This window comes from Leucoraja erinacea, chromosome 11, assembly GCF_028641065.1.
Source record: "Leucoraja erinacea ecotype New England chromosome 11, Leri_hhj_1, whole genome shotgun sequence".
Lineage (NCBI taxonomy): Eukaryota > Metazoa > Chordata > Chondrichthyes > Rajiformes > Rajidae > Leucoraja > Leucoraja erinaceus.
The window spans coordinates 7,696,903-7,718,303 of record NC_073387.1 but is presented as its reverse complement, the minus strand read 5'-3'; the positions used below and the strand labels follow the sequence as shown (position 1 = coordinate 7,718,303).

General features: G+C 41.6%; 1 protein-coding gene across 1 annotated transcript in view; it reads right to left on the bottom strand.

Moving 5' to 3' along the window:
* Nucleotides 1-21,401, bottom strand: part of LOC129701436 (dedicator of cytokinesis protein 2-like) — a 671,641-nt gene that overhangs the window by 518,145 nt on the left and 132,095 nt on the right. The window contains exons 16-17 of the mRNA XM_055642616.1: nt 10,345-10,417; nt 10,101-10,204 (exon numbers count right to left, since the gene is read on the bottom strand). Of these exons, the coding sequence (XP_055498591.1) occupies nt 10,101-10,204; nt 10,345-10,417 (177 nt within the window). The remainder of the gene's footprint in view (nt 1-10,100; nt 10,205-10,344; nt 10,418-21,401) is intronic.

Here is a 21,401-nt window from a genome sequence, read left to right as displayed (position 1 = left end):
TGGCGAGCACAGATTTTGTTCAGTACAAAATCCCGGAGCGCTGCGTGATACCGCACACAACTCCATACCTCTCCGCACTTCTCAGTGGGACCGGCCCCGCGCGGCCACACGATGCCCGTGCACCTCAACGTGACGACAAGGTCGCATAATTTGCGTGCCAAGGACACGTAAGTGGGACAGGGCCATTACTTTCTTCTTTGAGGTAGCTTGAGCCTCCCCCCAACACCCATAATCTGTATCCATAGCATCAAATATGACTAATCCTCTTCAAATAGCCATAGTCATACCACATGGAAATCGACCTAGTCTATGCCAACCAGGGGGCCCATCTAAGCTTGTCACTTTGCCCACATGTCCCATCTATCTACAGTGCATTCAGAAAGTATTCAGACCCCTTCACTTTTTCCACATTTTGTTATGTTACAGCCTTGTACTAAAATGGATTCAATTTTTTTTAAATCATCAATCTACACACAATACCTCATTATAAAAAAGCAAAAACAGGTGTTTAGAAATTTTTCCCATTGTGACACCAGAGATCCCCGTTGTGACACGAGTCACGGCAACCCTCCCCCAAACCTTTCCCCTCTCACCTTGTGAAATGAGTCACGGCAACCTTCCCCCAAACCTTTCCCCTCTCACCTTAAACTTGTATCCCCAAGTTCTTAATTCCTCAACCCTGGAAAACAAGATTACATGCATTCCCTCTTATCTATTTCCCTCATGATTTTATACACCTGCATAACATCACCCCTCAGCCTCCTACGCTGTAATGAGTAAAGTCCCAGCCTTGTGCTCAGCCTCTCAAGTCCTGGCAACATACTTATAATTCTTCATTCCATCTTCATAGAATTTTTCCTCCACCAGGGTAACCAAAACTGAACACAAACCTCCAAGTGTGGCCTCAACAATGTCTTGTACCATTAATCCGTGTGTAGAATAGACACATTCCAGCCCACCTTACCCAGATCCTAACATTTCCAGATGCACCATCTCTGTGATGTTTTGACCTATTGTGCTCTCCATTCTCAAACCTAATCCCAATTTCCCAAATCCGCCCTTAATACTGTCCCAAATGCAGGTGTCACCTTTTTTCCAGTGAATTTAAAACCCACCACATCTCAAACACCACCTGCTCATTTCTGCCCCTCACTCGCCCTCATTCACCACTTCACCTCATTTTTTGGGCTCAAATACACCTCTTCTTGTATCCCGCTCCACCCCAGCCACTACACAGATCCTACCGGACAGAGACCTCCATTCCCTGGCAACCACATAATCTATTGGCATATTTTACCAGCTGCAATTAGTTGCTTGATACCTTCAAACCTTGACCATTGCCTTTTGCATATCAATCACCGCACAGATCTCCCACAGCCTTCTGGCTGGATAAAAAAAATCCTTTTTATCAGCAAATGGGGACAGCAGAACCATGCTCAGAGAGGAATATTCAGCTTTCTCAGCTAAAAAAGGATCAGTCCAGCCTAGGATCAACAAGCCGTCATTAGTCTATTTGCAACAAGTTCTACTTAACAGCACTGGTAGATAATTCAAGAGTAATTCTATGCACACTGAATTAGTGAACACATGTTCAGTATTTCAAAAGCTTAATCATTCCTAAATAAGAACACAAGAAATATCAGCAAGATGCAGCCATCTGGTTCCTTGAGTTTGCTCTGGCATTGTGAGGTCGATCTAATCCTTGGCTCAACATTTTTCTGTTTGACCCACACAAACCTCAACTTCCCTCGAGTCCGAAATCTTCCCATTTCAGTCTTCATTTGAACGAGAACAACCAGGACAATCCAGACTCGGGGATTATAGGGATTTACCTGTGGAAATACTGTCTCAGCATTTACCCTGTGAAGCATCTTCAGAATCTTGTTTAAATTGATTATGTCCCCATTTTACAACCTCCTGAGTATATACCCAATCTCCAAAGTCTTTCTTCATTAGTCAACCCCTTAAGCCCAGGAATCAATTGAATGAACTCTCTTTATACTACTTCTGAAACAAATAGATCCTTACTTTAATTGCAAGACAGGTCAATACATAACACAACAACCATACAGTTATAACAGGACAATTTCCATACTACTTCCTGTGTGGTGTCTGTGTTGAAATAAACGCCAGCATTCAGTTGCGTTTCCTTAATCTCTTTCAATAGGCATAATATCTTTCTGCGCTTTCACAAGTACACCCAGATCTCACTGAGCCCCAACATTTAGTGGTCTCATAATATTTAAATAAGACCCGGATTTTTATTCTTCAAAGTGAATAACCTCACACTTCCAGACATGAAGCGCTGGAGTAACTCAGCCGGTCAAGCAGCATATCTGGAGAACATGAACATGATCCACATTCTCCAGACTTGCTGCCTGACCCAGAGCAACTCCAGCACTTTGTGTCCTTTTGTGCAAAACAGCATCTGCAGTTCTTTGTTTCTACACCTCACACTTCCTCCTATTATTCTCCATCCATAATGATTTTGCCCACATACTGAACGAGACCAAGTGCAAGCTCGGCGATTGCTTCGCTGAACAGCTCTGCTCAGTCCATATTTACCAACCTCATCGCCCGGTTGCTCAGCACTTTAACTCCCCCTCCCATTCCCCATCTGACCTTTCTGTCCATTGCCAGAGTGAGGCCCAGCACAAGTTGGAGGAACAGCACCTCATATTTTGTTTGGGTAGTTTACACCCCAGCGGTATCAACATTGACTTTTCTAATTTTAGAGAGCCCTTGCTTTTTCCCTCCTTCCCCTCCCCAGTTTTCCAACTAGTCCTATTGTCTCCGCATCTTCCTTTTTTTTCGTCCCCCCTGACATCAGTCTGAAGGGTCTTGACTAGAAATGTTGCCTATTCCTTCTCTCCATAGATGCTGCCTCACCCGCTGAGTTTCTCCAGCATTTATTGTCCACCTATATTCCTTTGTAGATACTTTTGCCATACTTTAGTTTCACTTCCTCTGAGGGAGTAATCTGGGGGATAGGTTATACAGGCATTTAGACGGGCAAGGGCCGATTCGGGATAGTCAGCATGGTTTTGTACGTGGGAGGTCTTGTCTCACAAATCTTATTGAGATTGTTCAAGACTTGACCAAAAAGGTCGATGAGGGCAGAGCTATAGATGTTGTGTACATGGAATTCAGTAAGGCATTTGACAAGGTTCCGCATTGTAGCCTGCTCTGGAAGGTTAGGTCGCATGGGATCCAAGGAGAGATAGCTGAATGGATAGCAAATTGACTCCATGGAAGGATAGTGGAAGGTTGCTTCTCGGATTGGAGGCCTGTGACAAGTGTTGAGACTCGGGGTTCAGTGCTGGGTCCGTTACCGTTTGTCATCTACATCAATGATTTGGATGAGAACATACAGGGCAAGATTAGCAAGTTTGCTGATGATACAAAAGTGGGTGGTTTTGCAGACAGTGAAGATGGTTGTGAAAATATTACAGCAGGATCTGGATCGATTGGCCAAGTGGGCTGAGGAATGGTTGATGGAATTTAATACACAGAAGTGTGAGGTGTTACATTTTGGGATGTTTAACAAAAGCAGAACCTACACAGTGAATGGTAGGCCTCTGGGTAGTGTTGTAGAGCAGAGGGATCTAGGAGTGCAGGTGCATGGTTCCATGTAGGTCGAGGTGTAGATAGATAAGGTGATCAAAAAGGCTTTTGGCACTTTGGCCTCCATCAGCCAGGGTATATATAGAAGTTGGGAGGTCATGTTGCAGTTGTATAAGATGTTGGTGAGACCGCATTTAGAATATTGTGTTCAGTTCTAGGCACCATGTTATAGGAAAGATGTTGTCAAGCTTGAAAGAGTTCAGAGAAGATTTACGAGGATGTTGCCAGGACTAGAGGGTGTGAACTATAGGGAGAGGTTGAGTAGGCTGGGTCTCTATTCCTTGGAGTGCAAGAGGATGAGGGGGATCTTATGGAAGTGTATAAAATCATGAGAGGAATAGATTGAGTAGATGCACAGATTCTCTTGCCCAGTCCGGAAATCGTGAACCAGAGGACATAGGTTCAAGGAGAAGGGGAAAAGATTTAATAGGAATCCGAAGGGTAACCTTTTCACACAAAGGGTGCTGGGTGTATGGAACAAGCCGTCAGATGAAGTAGTTGAGGCTGGGACCATACGAATATTTTTGAAACAATTAGACAGGTACATGGATACGACAGGTTTGGAGGGATATGGACTTAGCGTAGGCAGGTGGAACTAGTTTAGCTGGGACATGTTGGCCGAAGGGCCTGTTTCCACACTGTACAAGTCTATGATTGTGCAATGAGATGATGAATGAGCCACTGCCAAACAAACTTCCTTTTACCTATTGAATCCTATGTTCTAGGTGGAGATGTGTTCCTGCAGGATGCTTTGCTCTGATGTTAACCCATTATGTTGTCAATGACAAAGTGACCCACTGCTGTTATTTAACAGCCGAGACCAACATTGGCCTCAAGGGATGAACAAGAAAAGCAAAGAGAAAAAATAAAATTCAAATGTTTCCATTTTGTACTGACTGAAACGGGTCTGGATATGATGTCACCATGTCGACAAGGTGGACGGAGAAGACTCCTCTGCAACCCCTCCCTTTCAAGAACATGTGAACTGACTCGTCACACCACCAAACTCTTCAAAAGCGAGTTTATTTCTTCAACACACAAGGCGTGTACATTAGAAAAGGATGTAGGTACTATGGATGGACACAGAAATGCTGGAGTATCTCAGCGGGGCAGGCAGCATCTCTGGAGAGAAGGAATGGGTGACGTTTCAGGTCGAGACCCTTCTTCGGACTGACAACATCACCCACTCCTTCTCTCTAGAGATGCTGCCTGTCCCGCTGAGTTACTCCAGCATTTTGTGTCTATCTCGGTTTTAAACTAGCATCTGCAGTTCCTTCCTACACATTAGGAACTAGGAATGTCAGGGAAAGGGATGAGATTCGAAAATTGGAAATCATGGGAGAAAGGGATCATTGGAGATCATGCTGCCTGGCCTGCTGAGTTTTTGGCATGCTGGCCTGGCCTTCAGCATTTTGTATTTTTACTTGGTAAATCAACAGCTGCAGTTCATCTTTTCTACTGTTTATCAAACTCATGCCTTCTGATATAGCCATTCTGCTCAGGGGAACAAACCCTATCTATCTATCCCCATTGTACATTTTCATTTGAACTCTGATAAATGCCAGCTAAATAGGAGTAAGACGTACAATAAATGTGGAGGAGCAAAGAGATCCTGGGGTACAAATCCATTGTTCTCTGAAAGTGGCGACACAGGTAGATAAAGTGGCGAAAAGGTGAATCCGGTAGGCGGCGCGGCTCTGGCCAGCAGCGGCCTCTGCAGTCTGTCCGCGTTTTTATTATTTTCTGTCTGTGTTTTAATGTAGTTTTTGTTATTTTTGTTGGGGTGTGTGTAGAAAACTTTTTAAATCTCTCCCTGCACTGGAGACCCGACCTTCTCTCGTCGGGTTTCCCTTGTCGTTGAGGCCGCAACGAGGAGCGACCTCCAACAGGAAGATGCCGGGGACTCATGTGCCAACTCACCTCACCGTCGCGGAGCTGGCCGAGACCGGAGCGGGTGGAGCGGTGGAGGAGCGTTGCCGCTGCCGCTGCTGCTGCTGCTGCTGCTGCTGCTGCTGCTGCCGCCGCTGCTGCTGCTGAGTCGGAGGCTGCTGCTGAGTCGGGGGCTGCTGCTGCGGGTCAGCGGACAGCGGCGCCGGGACGCGGATCCCTAGGAGAGAGAACCGCTTTTCGGGGCTCCTGCAACGGCGAAATTCTCCCGCCCGAGTTGCGGGGTCGAAGAGCTCCTGGAGCGGGGCCTAACACCATTGCCCCGCGCGGCTGGAACGGCCCGCGGGACTTTACGAGCGCACATTGTGCGACCCTCGCACCACCCGGCGTGGCTTTAATGGCCGCGGGACAATCGCCATCGCCAGCCGGGGGCTTTGACTTTGACTCTGACATCGGGGGGGAGAGAGTGCAGGGGAGAGATAAGTTTTTTTTGGCCTTCCATCACAGCTATGTGATGGATGTTTATGTGTAATTAGTTGTGTCTGGGTCTATTTGTGTGTAATGTATGGCTGCAGAAACGGCATTTCGTTTGGACCTCTAGGGGTCCAAATGACAATTAAATTGACTCTCTTGACTCTCTCTTGACACATTTGCCTTTTTGGATCAGAGTATAGAGTATTAAAATGGAGAGTGTACATTGCAGCTTTACAAAACACTGCAACAGTGCTTGGAATATTGTGTGCAGTTCTGGTCACCATGCTATAAGTAGAATGTGATTGCATTGGAGAGAGTGCAGAGGTGGTTTACCACTATGTTGCTTGAGATGGAGGACTTTAAATATTACGAGCGTTTGGTAGGCTGTTTGCTTTCTCTGGAATGAAAGAGGCTGAGGATTAACCTGATAGAGTAAAATAAATTTATTAAAAGCATAAATAGGATAAATAGAATATTTTTTCCCCTATAGTAAGGGTATCAAGAACATGAATAACAGGGGTTTAAAGAGAAAGAGGGAAACTTTTGTATATACAGAGAGATTTGTGGAACACACTGTTGGACGAGGTGGTAGACTCGCATACAATCACTATGTTGAAGGGATGTTTAGACAGGCACGTACTTCAGTTGCAAGTGAGCAGCCGAGAGAGATAGTTATAAAAAGCAGCTGTTAGAGTGGGACAAATCAGTTTCACTTGCGAGTGGGCTGCTGAGAGGAGGGGCAGTGCGGGAAATTTAAACAGGACCCGATGGTGTCTCACATTTCACCTGTGACCTAACTAATATATATTTGTAACCTTTTGTACCATCACCTCCATGCTTTTATATTCCAAGCCCAGCTAATGAAGGCAGATATCCTACTTCATCAACAACAATTCTACCTGCGCTACCTCTGATCACTTAACTTTGCGGTACTTCCTACAATCCTGCCATCTATTCAATACATCCTCGTCTTCCAAGTCCATTTAAAATGCAAACATTTACATTTTGTCATTGGCTATTGCTCTGCACATCTTGGCAATTTCATGTTCTGTAGCTGGAGATTACTCTTCTCAGCCTGAACAACACCACACTCACCCAGTAGCCTTTCAAATGACACTTTGCTGAATTTCGTTTGGGAACCCAAGAATAGGTTCATTATTTCCACTTTATTTTGACACACTTGTCATACCAGAGACCTTTCCAGTGCAGCAGAAAGTTTCTCAGGGTCTACTTGCAAGAACAGTTAAGTACTCCTTCAATACATGTTTTATTGGCAGCATCACAACGTTTGCTTGACCAAGGACAAACATTGGACAATGGTGACAAGCTTACCTTGAAATTCACACTCCATTCATTTGGAGACTTGCGAGTGCTAGGAGAGGTTTGCATGGTCTGATGGCTGTGAGAGGTCAGTGCATGAATGATGAAGGTGAACATTGAATTTTCTTCAGTCACAATTGTCAGAAGAAGAAACACGAAATACATTTGGCTGTCAGTGTAGTGAAGAGAGTTGGAAATTGATAATACCATTAGTGCTACCTGCTTTCAGCAAAATCATTACACCACAACCCGTGTGAGCCGTGAGCGAGGGAGAGCAGGCTAAGATGAGATTTATTTCTGTCTACCTTGACAAAAAATGTCAAATATTTTGAATATTGTAAATGGATTGCCCACTATGTTTCATATTCACTTTATCAAAAAATGACAACTGTGTGCTATCTTTATTCCACAAGGCATTAGGACAGAATTTACTGGCAATATTAAATGTGCATTTATGCAGCACATAATTATTAGTCAATGCATCCTCAGATGGAAATCCCCTTAAGTTGCTGAGCCTTATTCTTATTAATCTTCTTGTAACATTTTAGAAATTTCTTCAAGCATTTCTGCATTAATCTCCAACCAAACAACAGAGAAAGTCAGGAATGACAATTAGCAGATCTTATTATTAAGAAATGATCAATTATCAAGAAATTAAGTAGGGCAGCATTGCGGTTGCCACATGTTCGTGAGTGGTTGCTGGATAGTCGCCTTCATGGTCGTGAGAGTTTCCACCTTCTGGGAACTCGTCGCAGCCTCATTATGGTCTCCGCAAGTTTTTCAACATGTTGAAAAATTAGCGGCGACACGAATGAAGCCGCCATGGAGAGTAGCGAGAATTCTCGTGCCATAGGTGCAGTGGCACTGGGTTTCCAGGAGGTCAAAGGTTGTCGCAGGTTCTCATGGGTTGTAGCCAGTGCTGACCGGTGAATTTCATTGGCTCATTGGGGGGGAAAAACAAAAGTAGGCAGTAGTTTTCAGAACCAAGGATAACCGATAAATGTTAATGTCCGCCGAGCTTCGCAGCCTTGTATCCCTGGCATATTAAAAGTTGTCTCCATTCCTTCTCCCCCCTCTTTTAAAGGACTTGCGTGACCCTTCCCTTACACTGTGCTTTCACCGTCTTAATTACAGCGCCAACCTTCTTGTTCAATGCGGTGTGTCCGTATCACATTGGCTTTGCACCGTGTGAATTTCACTCATACAGCGCACCCTCAGGTTGCCCTGTCCCCGCCTGCATAATGGGCTGAAGAAGGAACTGGGGGGGGGGGGGGGGGGGTAGAGGGTGTGTCTGTGTGCGTGCGTGTTCCACTCTGACAGTCACCGTTCCAATCGCCAAAATGGTACAGGCCCATTAACGATTTCCCCGTGACCGTGAGGGTTTTCTCCAGGAACTCTTTGGAGTTTTCCTCCAATACTCCAAAGACATACAGGTTTGTAGATTAATTGGTTTGGTATCAATGTAAAATTGCCCTTAGTGTATGTAGGGTAACGTTAATGTGTGGGGATCGCTGGTCAGTGCGGCTTGTTTCCGCTGGATCTCGAAACTAAACAACAAAAATTCCCAAATGTCATGAAACCCCTCTGATTCAAAAGACGTGTTGAGAAATTGTTTCATTTTTATTTATAAAAAATTAGGCTAAACAGTAGAAGGATTAAATAAACTGCAGGATTGTCATGGAAACCAAATTGATTTGAGTAAGATAATATGTCACGCCAAAATAGCGTGATAACACTGTGCCCTGTGGTTAGAAATTAATGTCATGAGGACAAGTAGGTATGAGCGAAAAATACAGGTTCAAGAGGAATAGTGAACAAAAACAAAACTCTCCTCAACCACCATATCTCACATATTGTTCTACAAGTCTTCTAATGCCCACATCACCTTAAATCTTGATGCTTTGCTCAGCATCTCTACGTGTAATGGGATGTTTAAACACTTAGGGTTGAGTATATTGTCCCTGCTAATACTACATGATAAAAGAAAATAATTATGAACATAAATCGTAAGCTCTATTCTGAAGTAAGCTAATAGCCAAAAAGAGGATAGACCGACCCAACATGATAAATTGAAGGTTTCCAGTCCAAAACATTGACTGTCCACTTCCCTCCACAGATGCTGCCTGACCCATTGAGTCTGTTTGTTCATAGCACATTAAATTTATTATTGATGGTTGGAAAACATCCTTCATTGAAGCATTGAGTGAAGATGAATACCTATCCTCCAAGATGATTTTGGATATTGTAATGAGTTTGATGTGGGGTCAGGTCACCACTTCATAGTCGCCACATCAATGTGCTGAAATCCTCAAAAATGCCATAATGGCAGTACCAGCAATGTAGATCCTACAATGGGTTAAAGAGAAGGCATGGCACGTTTTTCAGAGAGAAGAGGAAAGGGCAATGAATGTTGCCCTTCCTTGTGGCTGTTCCTTGTTTCTGTCTTGTTACTTGTATTACCTTTTGGATCCAAATGGCACTGACCTTTCCTCTTGTTTTAAAGGACTATGGATTGATGTTTGGCAGAATCGAACATGTTGGAATGTGGGACCTTCTTCCAAGGTTGAGCCTGACATGAACAAAGGGAGCTTTTCTCTGCACTGCTGACATATGTTGTATTGTATGAATGGTCTTCCATGACCACTTTCAAATCCCACCCAAAGTTGAGCATAAACCTTTACCAAAGCAGTACAATGGAACAGTATACAAGTAGATATTAAAGCTAGCAATCTAAAATCAACTCTATACATTAACAGGTAATATTTTGCCAAATTCGGAGAAACTATGCCACACACCTTATACACCAGGAGTTCATGAGTACCATCGTGCAGGGTCGTACCATCATCTTTCATCAGCCGTACAAAGGCCATAGCAAAATTTTTCTCACTTTTGTCTTTTGCTGCAAAGAAAGCGAAGTCCATTAAATTTGAAGAAATGTATCAGGAGAGTGAACAGTGAAGACAAGGAAAGCCAATGAGTGCATGCAGAGTGAGTATAGCTCATGAATATAACTGCTGCTTAAATACAAATGATACTTACATTCTAGTGATGATCGGTGTCTAAACATGAACCTCAAGTGTATTCTTTGCATTTCTTCCATTGGAATAGCCAACTAGTAAAAAGCAGAAAAGTAATAAATCATTCATTATATGATTAACATAATAACTAAGACATGATATTAAATTGTGCTTTTCGCACTTTCAAAACGATTCCCATTCATATAATTTTTGCAGGGTTCACTGATTGCAAAGAAATGTAAGAATTTTGGACTTGACCTGCTAAGGAAAGTTCATACTTTGCCCGAGAAGTTCTTCCTCTTCCTGTATTCTTAGAAACAATCAGTAAACAGAATTCTGATCTATGATCAGTGAAATAGCTGGGGTACAAGAGGACATATTGCCAGGAAATCCAGGCCAGGAGTTGGATATACCAAACAGTTTGCATTTAACTAGCTTCCATCAAACCTCTCACCCCATTGCCAACCCCAACCACTGTGGTTCTATGTGAAGTCTGCATGAAATCCAGCGGTACAACATGACCTTGTTAAGCCTGCCAACAGTGATGCCGAGGAGCATACTGTTGAACCTGCATCAGTATACACATGGCACTGGAAAGTATAATAATAAATTTTATTTATGGGCGCCTTTCAAGAGTCTCAAGGACACCTTACAAAAGTTTAGCAGGTAGAGGAAAAACATGCAAGGGAATTAAATAAATAGTAGAGACATGACTAATACACAAATCAAAGACAGAATTCAATTCAAAACACAATATAAGGCAATTCACGCACAGATGAAAAGGGAGGGGGACGTGGGGCTAAGGATAGGCAGAGGTGAAGAGATGGGTCTCGAGGCGGGACTGGAAGATGGTGAGGGACACGGAATTGCGGATCAGTTGGGGGAGGGAGTTCCAGAGCCTGGGAGCTGCCCTGGAGAAGGCTCTGTCCCCAAAACTTGCGGAGGTTGCATTTGTGGATGGAGAGGAGACCGGCTGATGTGGATCTGAGGGACCGTGAGGGTCGGTAGGGGAAGAGGAGGTCAGTGAGATATGGGGGGGGGGGGGGGGGGGGGGGCAGATGGTCGAGGGCTTGTAGGTGAGGATGTATTACACTTGAGTGGAAAGGAACACCGATCAAGCAGAAGGGCATCTATACACAGTAAATGGCTTGATGGTAATCAAGATTTGTCTGTCTGGTGATTGGTTAGCACACAGCAAAAGCTTTTCACTGTACCTCGGTACACGTGACAATAAACTGAACTGAACTGATATATTTTTAACTATGTGTATGATTTAACAAATAAGTTTCATTAAAAATAAAGATCTTGGTAAAAAATATATTTCTGATTTTATATGTTAAATTTTATTTTTATAGCTTGAACTGATCTGATGGGCCAGTAAAACCAGGTACACTCTTTATTCAGTTGTCAAAGATCTGATCAACCATTCCATGGTCAAGGCTAGATGTTCACCCACTTGGGAGAACTATATCACAGGAGGTCCTGCCACAATTTGCGTTGACCAGGACAACACTCACCAGTAAGATGATATGGGTGACTCATTCATTTGTGTACATTAGTGGCAAGCACAGCATGCTCTCTATTCATTGGCAACAATTTAGGGCTGAATGTCTCGGCTTATTTGAAGAAAGAATGCATCTTTGTACCTTGGACTTAATCCCCAAATAAACCAGCATGTTATTGAATAGAAACAAGGAACTGCAGATGCTGGTTAATACACCTGGATCACCCTATCAAAGCCTGGATAGAATGGATGTGAAGAGGATGTCTAGGACCAGAGATGGGGTGGTATTTACTTAGTCCGAGGGTGGTGAATCTGTGGAATTCATGGCAACAGAAGGCTGTGGAGGCCAAGTCAATTAATATTTTTAAAGCAAAGGATGATAGATTCTTGATTAATATGGGTGTTAGGGGTTATGGGGAGAAGGCAGGAGAATGGGGTTGATAGGGAAAGGTAGATTACCCACAAATGAATAGTAGACTTGATGAGCTGAATGGCCTAATTATGCTCCTATCACTTACGAACACAAATGGACACAAAGTGCTGGAGTAATTCAGCAGGTCAGGCAGCATCTCTGGGGAGCATGGATCAGTGAAATGAAGGATCCCAACCCTAAACTTCACTGATCCATGTTCTCCAGAGATGCTGCCTGATCTGTTGAGTGACTCCAGCACTTTGTGTCCTCCAGCAGTGTTTTATACTTCTTAACCAAAGGTTAAGAATATAACCAAAGGTGCAGTATAACCAAATTCACCAAAGGTTAAATATATAAGCTTGACAGGAACAAGGTTGCACCTTTTCTTCAGGTAACTGAAGACCCACCAAGTTGAGGTTAATCTGCTGTGTGTGATCTCAAATTTCATTTGCCTGCTTAAGTAATCAGGCAAAACATAATGATGGAACACGAGGCTGTCTACTATGAACTAAATAAATGGGCAGCAATGATTTCTATAGCTTCATAGAGTGTAGAAGTAAAGACCTTTTTCACAAATTCCATTAGATAGAGCCCCGAGGGGCTTTACAAAGTGACTACTAACATGGTATCTCAAGTATGTCAAACAGATGAGCACATAATGTTCTAATAAGTCGTTAATCACAGCACAAGGAGAAAAAAGAGCAATCAAATGCAAAAGAAATGAGACGAATGTTGAGGAGTTGTTTAGTGATGAAAGATTAAATCATTAAAGGACTGAATAACTAGTTTCATGTAATATAGAGGTGAAGCTTTCAATTAATTTTGCACACATTTTAAATGTCGCTGTTGGGTTGAATGATCAAAATCCAAGGATGCTGAGCATGGTCCATCAGGCCCCGGAAAGCTTTCAGTTTTGACACGATGATTGGCTTCCCCATCAGTCCCCCATCAATCAGATCCTAATGCTTGTTCACCAAAAACAATCAAATACTTGACACACACTTGCTCATTTTGAAAATGCTATGATCAATTATTGATTATTTTTCCCCACAAGTACACAGAATGCAATGATGATTTTGTTCTTCAGAAGCTGCAGTCAGCACAGAACTTAATCTCCTATTTAGAGATGTATTCATTCTTGAAGAGTTTTCAAGTAACATTAATAAATGTCACAGAAATTGGATCTGGGTATGTCAGACATCAATTGCCTTGATGACAATCGTGGTGAAGTTGTAAAGAATCTCTTTATTCATTCTGACCATAATGAACTGACAATGCTTTCTGAGCTTGAAGTCAACAGGCAAATCTCTGAAATCCCATTTGAGTATCTAGTCTTCGAGTACATGTCTGGAATTCATCAGGTATTTTAACTATGGTCAAACTGCTGCTCTGATTCGAGTGGATGGTTATGGCACTCATTAACTCCAGCCAACCGAGCAGCCTTGATCCACCACAACAATCCGCCTACTGCCACAACAGCTCCACTTCTGATGCCATCACCCTGGCCTTACTCTCATCCCCGGATAAGGACACATTCATCGACTATAGCTCTGCATTAAATACCATTATCCCAACCAAGCTCATCTTCAAACTCGTGGAACTTGGAGTTAGCACGGACTTCCTGACCCGAGGAAAGGCGACAAGTTATCCTGTATGATAATCCTCAACACTGGTGCCTTGTAAGGACACGTTCACCGCCCCTCACTGTACTCTTTATACACTCTAGACTGCGCAGCTAAATACCAAACCAACTCAATCTACAAGTTCACAGACGACAGCACTGCAGTGGGGTGGATATCAAATGACGAGACAGTACAGAAAATTGATTGAGTACCTTGTAACTTGACGCCAAGACAATCTATCTATCCCTCAATGTCAGCAACATAAAGGTGATTATGATTGACCTCAGGAAGCTAAGCAGTAGACGCACCCCAGACTACATTGATGGCGCAGAAAGTTTCAAATTCCTAAGAACAAATATCAGTAGTAATTTGTCCTGGACCAGCCACATCAAAGCTATAGCCAAGAAAGCACACCAACGGTTCTTCTTTAGAAAGCTTAGGAAATTTGGCATGCCCCCCAACAACTCTCACCAACTTCTAAAGGAGCGCCGTAGAAAGCATCTTATCGGATGCATCACAACCCGGTGTGGGAACACCTCCATGCAAGACTGCAAGAAATTGCAGAGTGTGGTAGCCCAGACCATCACACAAAGCAGGCTCCCTTCCATTAACTCAATCTACACTTCATACTGCCTCAGCAATGTCAGCAGCATAATGAAGGATCAGTCACACCCCAGTCACATCTTCTCCCCTCTCCCATCAGGCTAGAGGTGCAGAAGTTTGAAAACATATATATCCAGGTTCAGGAACAGTTTTTTTTCCCCAGCTGTTATCAGGCAACTGAACTGTCCTCTCATCAGCTAGAGATTCTGACTTCCAATCTACCTCAATGGAGACTTTTTTTTAAACTCTATTTAATCGGACTTTATTTGTTCTCAATCTTATATCTTGCACTAAATGCTCTACCCTATATCTTCTATATGTGCACTATGGACAGCTTGAATGTATTCATGTTTGTCTTTTCTGACTGAATAGAGTGCAAACAAAAGCTTTTCACTGCACCTCGGTACACATGACGATAATAAACTAAACAAAACTGAACTTCATCAAGCTTTCAACCACAGCCTTGCCTGCAACATGCATGCTTCAATGAGGACATTGTAAAGGCTAGTCAAAGAAGCAGGAATCAACCCAATATTCAATATTTGTGGCCCCAGGCCTCAGCTCATCTTCTGTGTCTGTTCCCCATAGACCTCAATTTTCTGATCACTGAAAATATATCTTTAAATATCTCAAGTGGTCCAGCTTCCACAGCCCTTTGGCATAGATTTCCAAGGATTCACTACCCTCTGCAAATAAAAATTCCTATACACCTCAGTGACCATCCTGTTGTTTTAAAAATAAATGATGCAAAGCTTCTTGGTTTTAGTTGAAGATAAACGCAAAATGCTGGAGTAACTCGATGGGACAGACAGCATCTCTGGAGAAAAGGAATGGTGGTTGTTCATGTGGCCTTTGGCTCTTTATACATACCAATAACAAAATTAAAGTTGACTGTATACATATCTGGAATTAAGCAGTAAGTAGGAGAACTGATAAAGTGGAAGGGGAAAACTATTTCTGCTACTGGGGAAGTGGTAATAAGACACTTGGAAAGTAATAATACAAATAATTCTGCCATAACATGATAATTGTGTTTTATCTAAACCTCATTTGAGAAAATTGCTTTATAAAAACAATTGTGTCAATAGAAGAAAGGGGTTTTATTTTTCCTACACGATTTTCAAAAATAAAAAGTCGTTTCAATAGCAATGAATTTATTTCTGTGACTGCAAATTAAAAATACTAAAGGCTGTATAATACATTATTCAATAACGTTTCATTGCACAATTGTCAATGGAAGTGATTGTTTGTCATTTTATATGGAATGCTACAGTTAAGTTAGCAGCTATATTTCTGAGAGACAACATAATCAGATCACAGCAGGGAAGTGACACAGAAACAGTTTTTTGTCTCCTATTTTGTTTAAATCCAGGATAGCTTGTATGTTACTTTTAAGTAATTCTCTAGTTCCTGATCAAAATTGTGTTATAATCAACTCAGCCTGTGTAACATGCATAGTGTTCCCTAAAGGGGCTGCCCCACATTGGCGACCTAATTGGCGAATTTTGAAGAGTTTAAGACAGTTTGAAAAAAGTGTCATGTTGAAGACCTCCTTCGACTTTGTTGAAGCCTAGCTTCGACTAGCTTCGGGAAAATTGGACACCGAATATTTCAGAGTGAAGACGACCTCCTTCGATCTCCCTTCGACTATGTTGAAGACTATCTATGGGTACCTTTGACTACCCTCGATTACCTACGAATAACATGCCAACCTACTTCGACTAAACCTACGAGTAAAACAAATATTGATTTTCTTCCATGGCGACCTTTTTTTACTCGCGTGCATTTTTCAGCATGTTAAAAAATATGCCGCGACCTAGCTGAGGCCTTGATAATGCGGGGACTACTCTCGAGCATGAAGGAGCATTACAAAGACCACCTGGGACCTCGTGTCGACCATGCTGCGAGTATGAGTCGAGGGCAAACTCTTATAAACTCGCCAATTAGTTCGCCCAAGTGGGACAGCCCCTTAATCCCTTGCATTTATCCCAATAAGCTTTATGAAAACACGTGTCATTGCAGAACTACCTACATGTAGTCTAGGAGCAAACATAAGGGTGTAAAAAAAAAGAGCTAAACCTTTCAGGAGTAAAATAAAACAGAATATTGCCGTAACTGTGTGAAAAGATCCATATTTTGATTAAGTCTTCCACCCCTGAAACATTTATTCGGTTTCTCAAACCATTACGACCTGACCTGCTAGATAGTTCGAGCTCCTTTTGTTTTAATTATTTAAATTCCTATCATATTGCAGAATAGCCAGTGTGTGGATTTTTAAAAAATAGTGCCATGATTTAATCGGTGGGTGCAGTGATGCAGCTGTAGAGTTGCTGCCTTACAGCTTGCAGCGCTTGAGACCCGAGTTTGATCCTGTCTATGGGTGCTGTCTGAATGGTATGTTCTCCCCGTGATCCGCGTGGGTCTTCTCCGAGATTTTCGGTTTCCTCCCACACTCCAAAGACGTACAGGTATGTAAGTAAATTGGCTTGGTAAATGTAAAAATTGTCCCTGGTGAGCGTGGGATAGTGTTAATATGTGGGGATCGCTAGTTGACATGAACCCAGTGACCCAAAGGCCCAGTTTCCGTGCTGTATCTCTAAACTAAACTAAATTTAAAAGAATTTACAAAAAAAGGTGTAAATTCTTTTTTCTTTTCCACATTTTTTATCAGATAAGACAACTCATTCCAATTTGTTCAACATTTAAATTACTATTAAAACACAAAGTACATGCTAGAACAACAGGATAAGCGTTCTACCAAGAAAACCAAGCCCGATGTCAAAGAAGTATCTAAACTGCTTATACAAACTTACACTGAGGGACAATAGCTAACTCCATATGCAATAATAAGCTGTCTACATGTTAACAAGCACAAAAAAAAATGATTGTGTAGATGCCAATATATCATTGGGGTTATCAAGCTGGCACCTCCCTTCACTGGTGTTTTATTGAGTTAGGCCCATGACACCTCGGGGAGGATCAACAGTTAGTTCTGGTGTAATAGAACTACCCCCACACAATACGTGCTCTCACCACCTATGCGACCAGTATCACTAAATAAAGGAAAATATAGACAATTGATTCACTCAAACAAATGCTAAACACTCGCATTCTGTCAAACAATTATCCCAACCCATCATTAAACAATTGTAGTGCCACAAATATCAACGTAACATAAACCACAATACAATTACACAGAATACACTTACAAAGAAATACACAGACCATGCGTTATACATTTCATTTCTGCCCCCAGCTAACAGTTTCTTCTCCACCACATCCACCTCCTGCCTCTGACATCTCCTATACGGCCTGACACAAACTCAGTCCATGAATTCCTGGCTCTCCAAATACTGCATGTGGTCGTTCTCGCAATGAAACCTCCACAACCCACCTCTATCGGACATACTCTTGCTTTCCATTTTTGCTGCTCAACCTGTTGCCAACACTACATATCTAAGCTGCGTCCTTTCATCAACCTCATCCACTATGTTCTCCCGAGGCACAAATCTATAGAGTACACTATGTAGCAATGTTACAAAATTTTGAGATTTTAAAAATCAAGTCTGCAATTTATCCCACCAGATAAAGCATAAAAAGAAGTCTGATTCATTTTCATATCTTCAGTATTAAAAAAGTTATGGCCATTTTCATTAGCATCTTGTTCCCTATTGCTTTTCCATTGACTTAACACAAAAGTTGTGCCCATGTCAAAAGCCCATAGCTTTCTTAAAAATCAAGAGAACTGAATGAAATTTTCAGTTATCATAGATTGAATCATTCTGAAACAAATATAAAACATATTACTTGGATGACTTGAAATTAAAGCATATAATTAGTTAATTACCTAATTGTAGTTAATTACAAAATTGACGATTGTGACAGAAATAGTAAGAAACACCCAGACTGCCTTGAAAATTAAAACATGTGATAGTCTCAAGATCAGGACTTTAATATTATTGAAGTTTATGCTGTAAATCTGTAACAGATAGGTAAATAAATTAAAACTTCTAGCAATAGACCAAGTATTTATGGAGAAGATCAGTTGCTAGCCGGTACATTGGCATATCATAATCAGTAGCATCATCATACTCCTCAGATTGTAACCAATAAGCAACTCTGTACACCTTGTTTTTCCTCAACTTTTCAATTTTGGCATTGTAAACTACAAGTTTTTGCTCTTTAAACCACACATGACATGACTTTCTGCCCACTACTTTCCCCATTAAGAATGTCCTTTAGATTCCATTTCTTAAGAAAAATATGTTTTTTAAATAGACTAAGTATTCAAATAACAAACTAATCCCATTCACACAAGAATTCACGATATAACATGATTTTTAAATCTCACTGTCATTAATTTATATGCCAGATGGAAAGAATTTAATGTTTAATTCCCGTAAATTAATCTAGAAACATCCACTCAATATAATTAAAATTATTAATTTTTTGCACAATACATGGGACTAAAACTGATATTTAGTATAAAAATATTGACTATGGATAGACAATAACACAAAATATAGATGATTTAGATGCTCTTATGACATGATTGTCCAAATAAAAGAGCATTAATATCATCTTGCGAGTGGGTTTTTCTGGAACGCAATTGATTGGAATGTTGCATTTGCGGTGAATTTGAACCCCATATTGATAGGAAAAACACTTCCGGTCCGTATGGGGCCTAAATCACATTTTCGTAAAGGAAAATTAGATTAAAGCCATCCCGAGAAACAAGTTCATATGTAAAATAGACGATTTACATTATGTTTTGTCCCCTTCATGCGATCCGTCATGTTGTAGGCATTGAGTGCGCTAGAAAGTCGCTTTTTATTTTAATGTAATTATTAAATTGTCTCGCGATTAAATAAATTTAAAAATCGGGAACAGAAGTCGGATCGATTGTTCTTCAGCAGCTTAGCAGCCCGAGGAGAGCCTGCTCTGATAAGCAGGAGAAAACGGCATTTTAATCCCGCCCCCCCCCCCTAAAAGGAGCCAAAGTCGAGCACACAGCCAGTGGCAGAACTGCAGCGCCGCTGAAGGTAAGTTTTGTAACATCGCTACACTATGCGCTGACTAACTGACCATAACACTATATCAGGCCTCAAACTAGTACTAATAATTTCCTGCGGAACAACAAGCTTTCCTCCCAAATCCGCCTCCATGCACCACAGGTCCCTCCAGCTAAGCCTCCTCTGTTCTACACTTTCCCAGTTCATCCACTGTCCCTGCTTAACCTGAGCTACTGCCCTTACTCATCCCACTGCTTCCTCCGGACGATGTACCTGCTTTATAACCGATTTCCTCCTCTCTGTTGGACCTGCCTTTCTCCACACTGGTTTCCCAGTGCTCCCTAAGCCTCCTTTCCCTTGCCACACCCTACTTCACTACCAACAATGTCTGTATGTCTCAGAGCTGCTTGTGCTTCTTCTACTGCCTGTTTTGAGTTCCATTTCCTCCCTTTATTTACATTAGGCACCAGCTTAACAAAGAGGTATCCTTACTCCCTGGTAATTTCAACTCTAACCTCAGTTCTGTACACTTAAACTCCTCTGTTACACTAGACAATGGTTAATGGAGAATACCTTTCCAATATAAAGCCGCATTACTCAGTCACCATGGAACTCCTAACCATTTCCTAATATATGAACTAACCAATCTCTCAACCCTTCCAACTGTAGAAATTGGCACCTTATATACTGTTCATGGCCACATCAACCTAGGGAATAACCCAAACTACAAACACCACAACTTCAACTTGCCTGGAAGCTCTGACTTCTCTATCCTTTCTAACCCTTCAAAAATCTATTTCGAAGTTGCTGAACCTGTCCAGTGTCATCCAACTTCCTGTTCTACCACCTACCCAAGCTTGTAACTGGCTTCTCCATTATAGACTAAATTTCTTCATCATCTAGATAAAACCTTTTCTCTACTACCCTTCCTCTAGCCAAATAAATACTATGTAATTTACTAGGATTAATCTTCAATCTAGCCCATTTAAGATCATTTAACTTCCCATCATATTGGAGGATAGCCAGTGTAGAATTTTCTTAAAGTGCTTTATGTTAAAAAGAACTTACAAAGAAAACCAGGATCTTTTCTTTTCCACAATCTTTCTATCAGATAGGCATCTTGTTCCAACCTGTTCAACCATTACAATACCATAATATAGACAATGATAGCTTTTGGTCACAAGGTACAATTCTTAAAGGGATACACACCCAAGGGTACATAAGCCAGATCTGCTACATTCACTGGCCTTGTCGCTGCCATTCTGAGCCATTAATTCAGAGATACAAATCAAAAAGCAAGCAATGCTAATGATGAAATCAGAAATTCAAAAGGAAACCAAAAAATGCTACAATTACCCAGCAGGCCAAGCAGCATCCATGGAGAGAGAAAGGGAATTAAAAATTACAGATTGACGACCCTTTGTTCGATCACAGTTCTTTGGAATTGAAAAAAATCTAGTCCCATCAAAGCCCTCGACCTCCATTCCCAAAACAATGGTGTCTCTCAAATCAATCCTCCATTAGGATGGTCATCAAACGTCTTTAACAATCTCCTGTTGGTCAACCTTTCTAACATCACCCTCTTCAGGAATGAATGCATGGTTATCTACCGGCAAAAGGCACTGTGCACATCATTATGTTAAAAGTGTTATGTGAGTACAGGCAGTCCTTCTAAAGGGCGATAGTTGCATTCCTAAGACATCTTATGTTATTAAAAATAGCATTATAATGAAGATTGGGGGAATGGAAAAAGTGGGGTTACAGGCTAGAGAATTTCAAACTTGTAATGGCAAAATTATTTTTCCCACCGAATTCTCAAAAATAAAGATTGTTTTAATAGCTTAATAGCTATTATAAGCTGAAGAGCTTTTAATAGCTTAATAGCCACCAATACATAAATATACCAAAAATAAACCAATACCAACT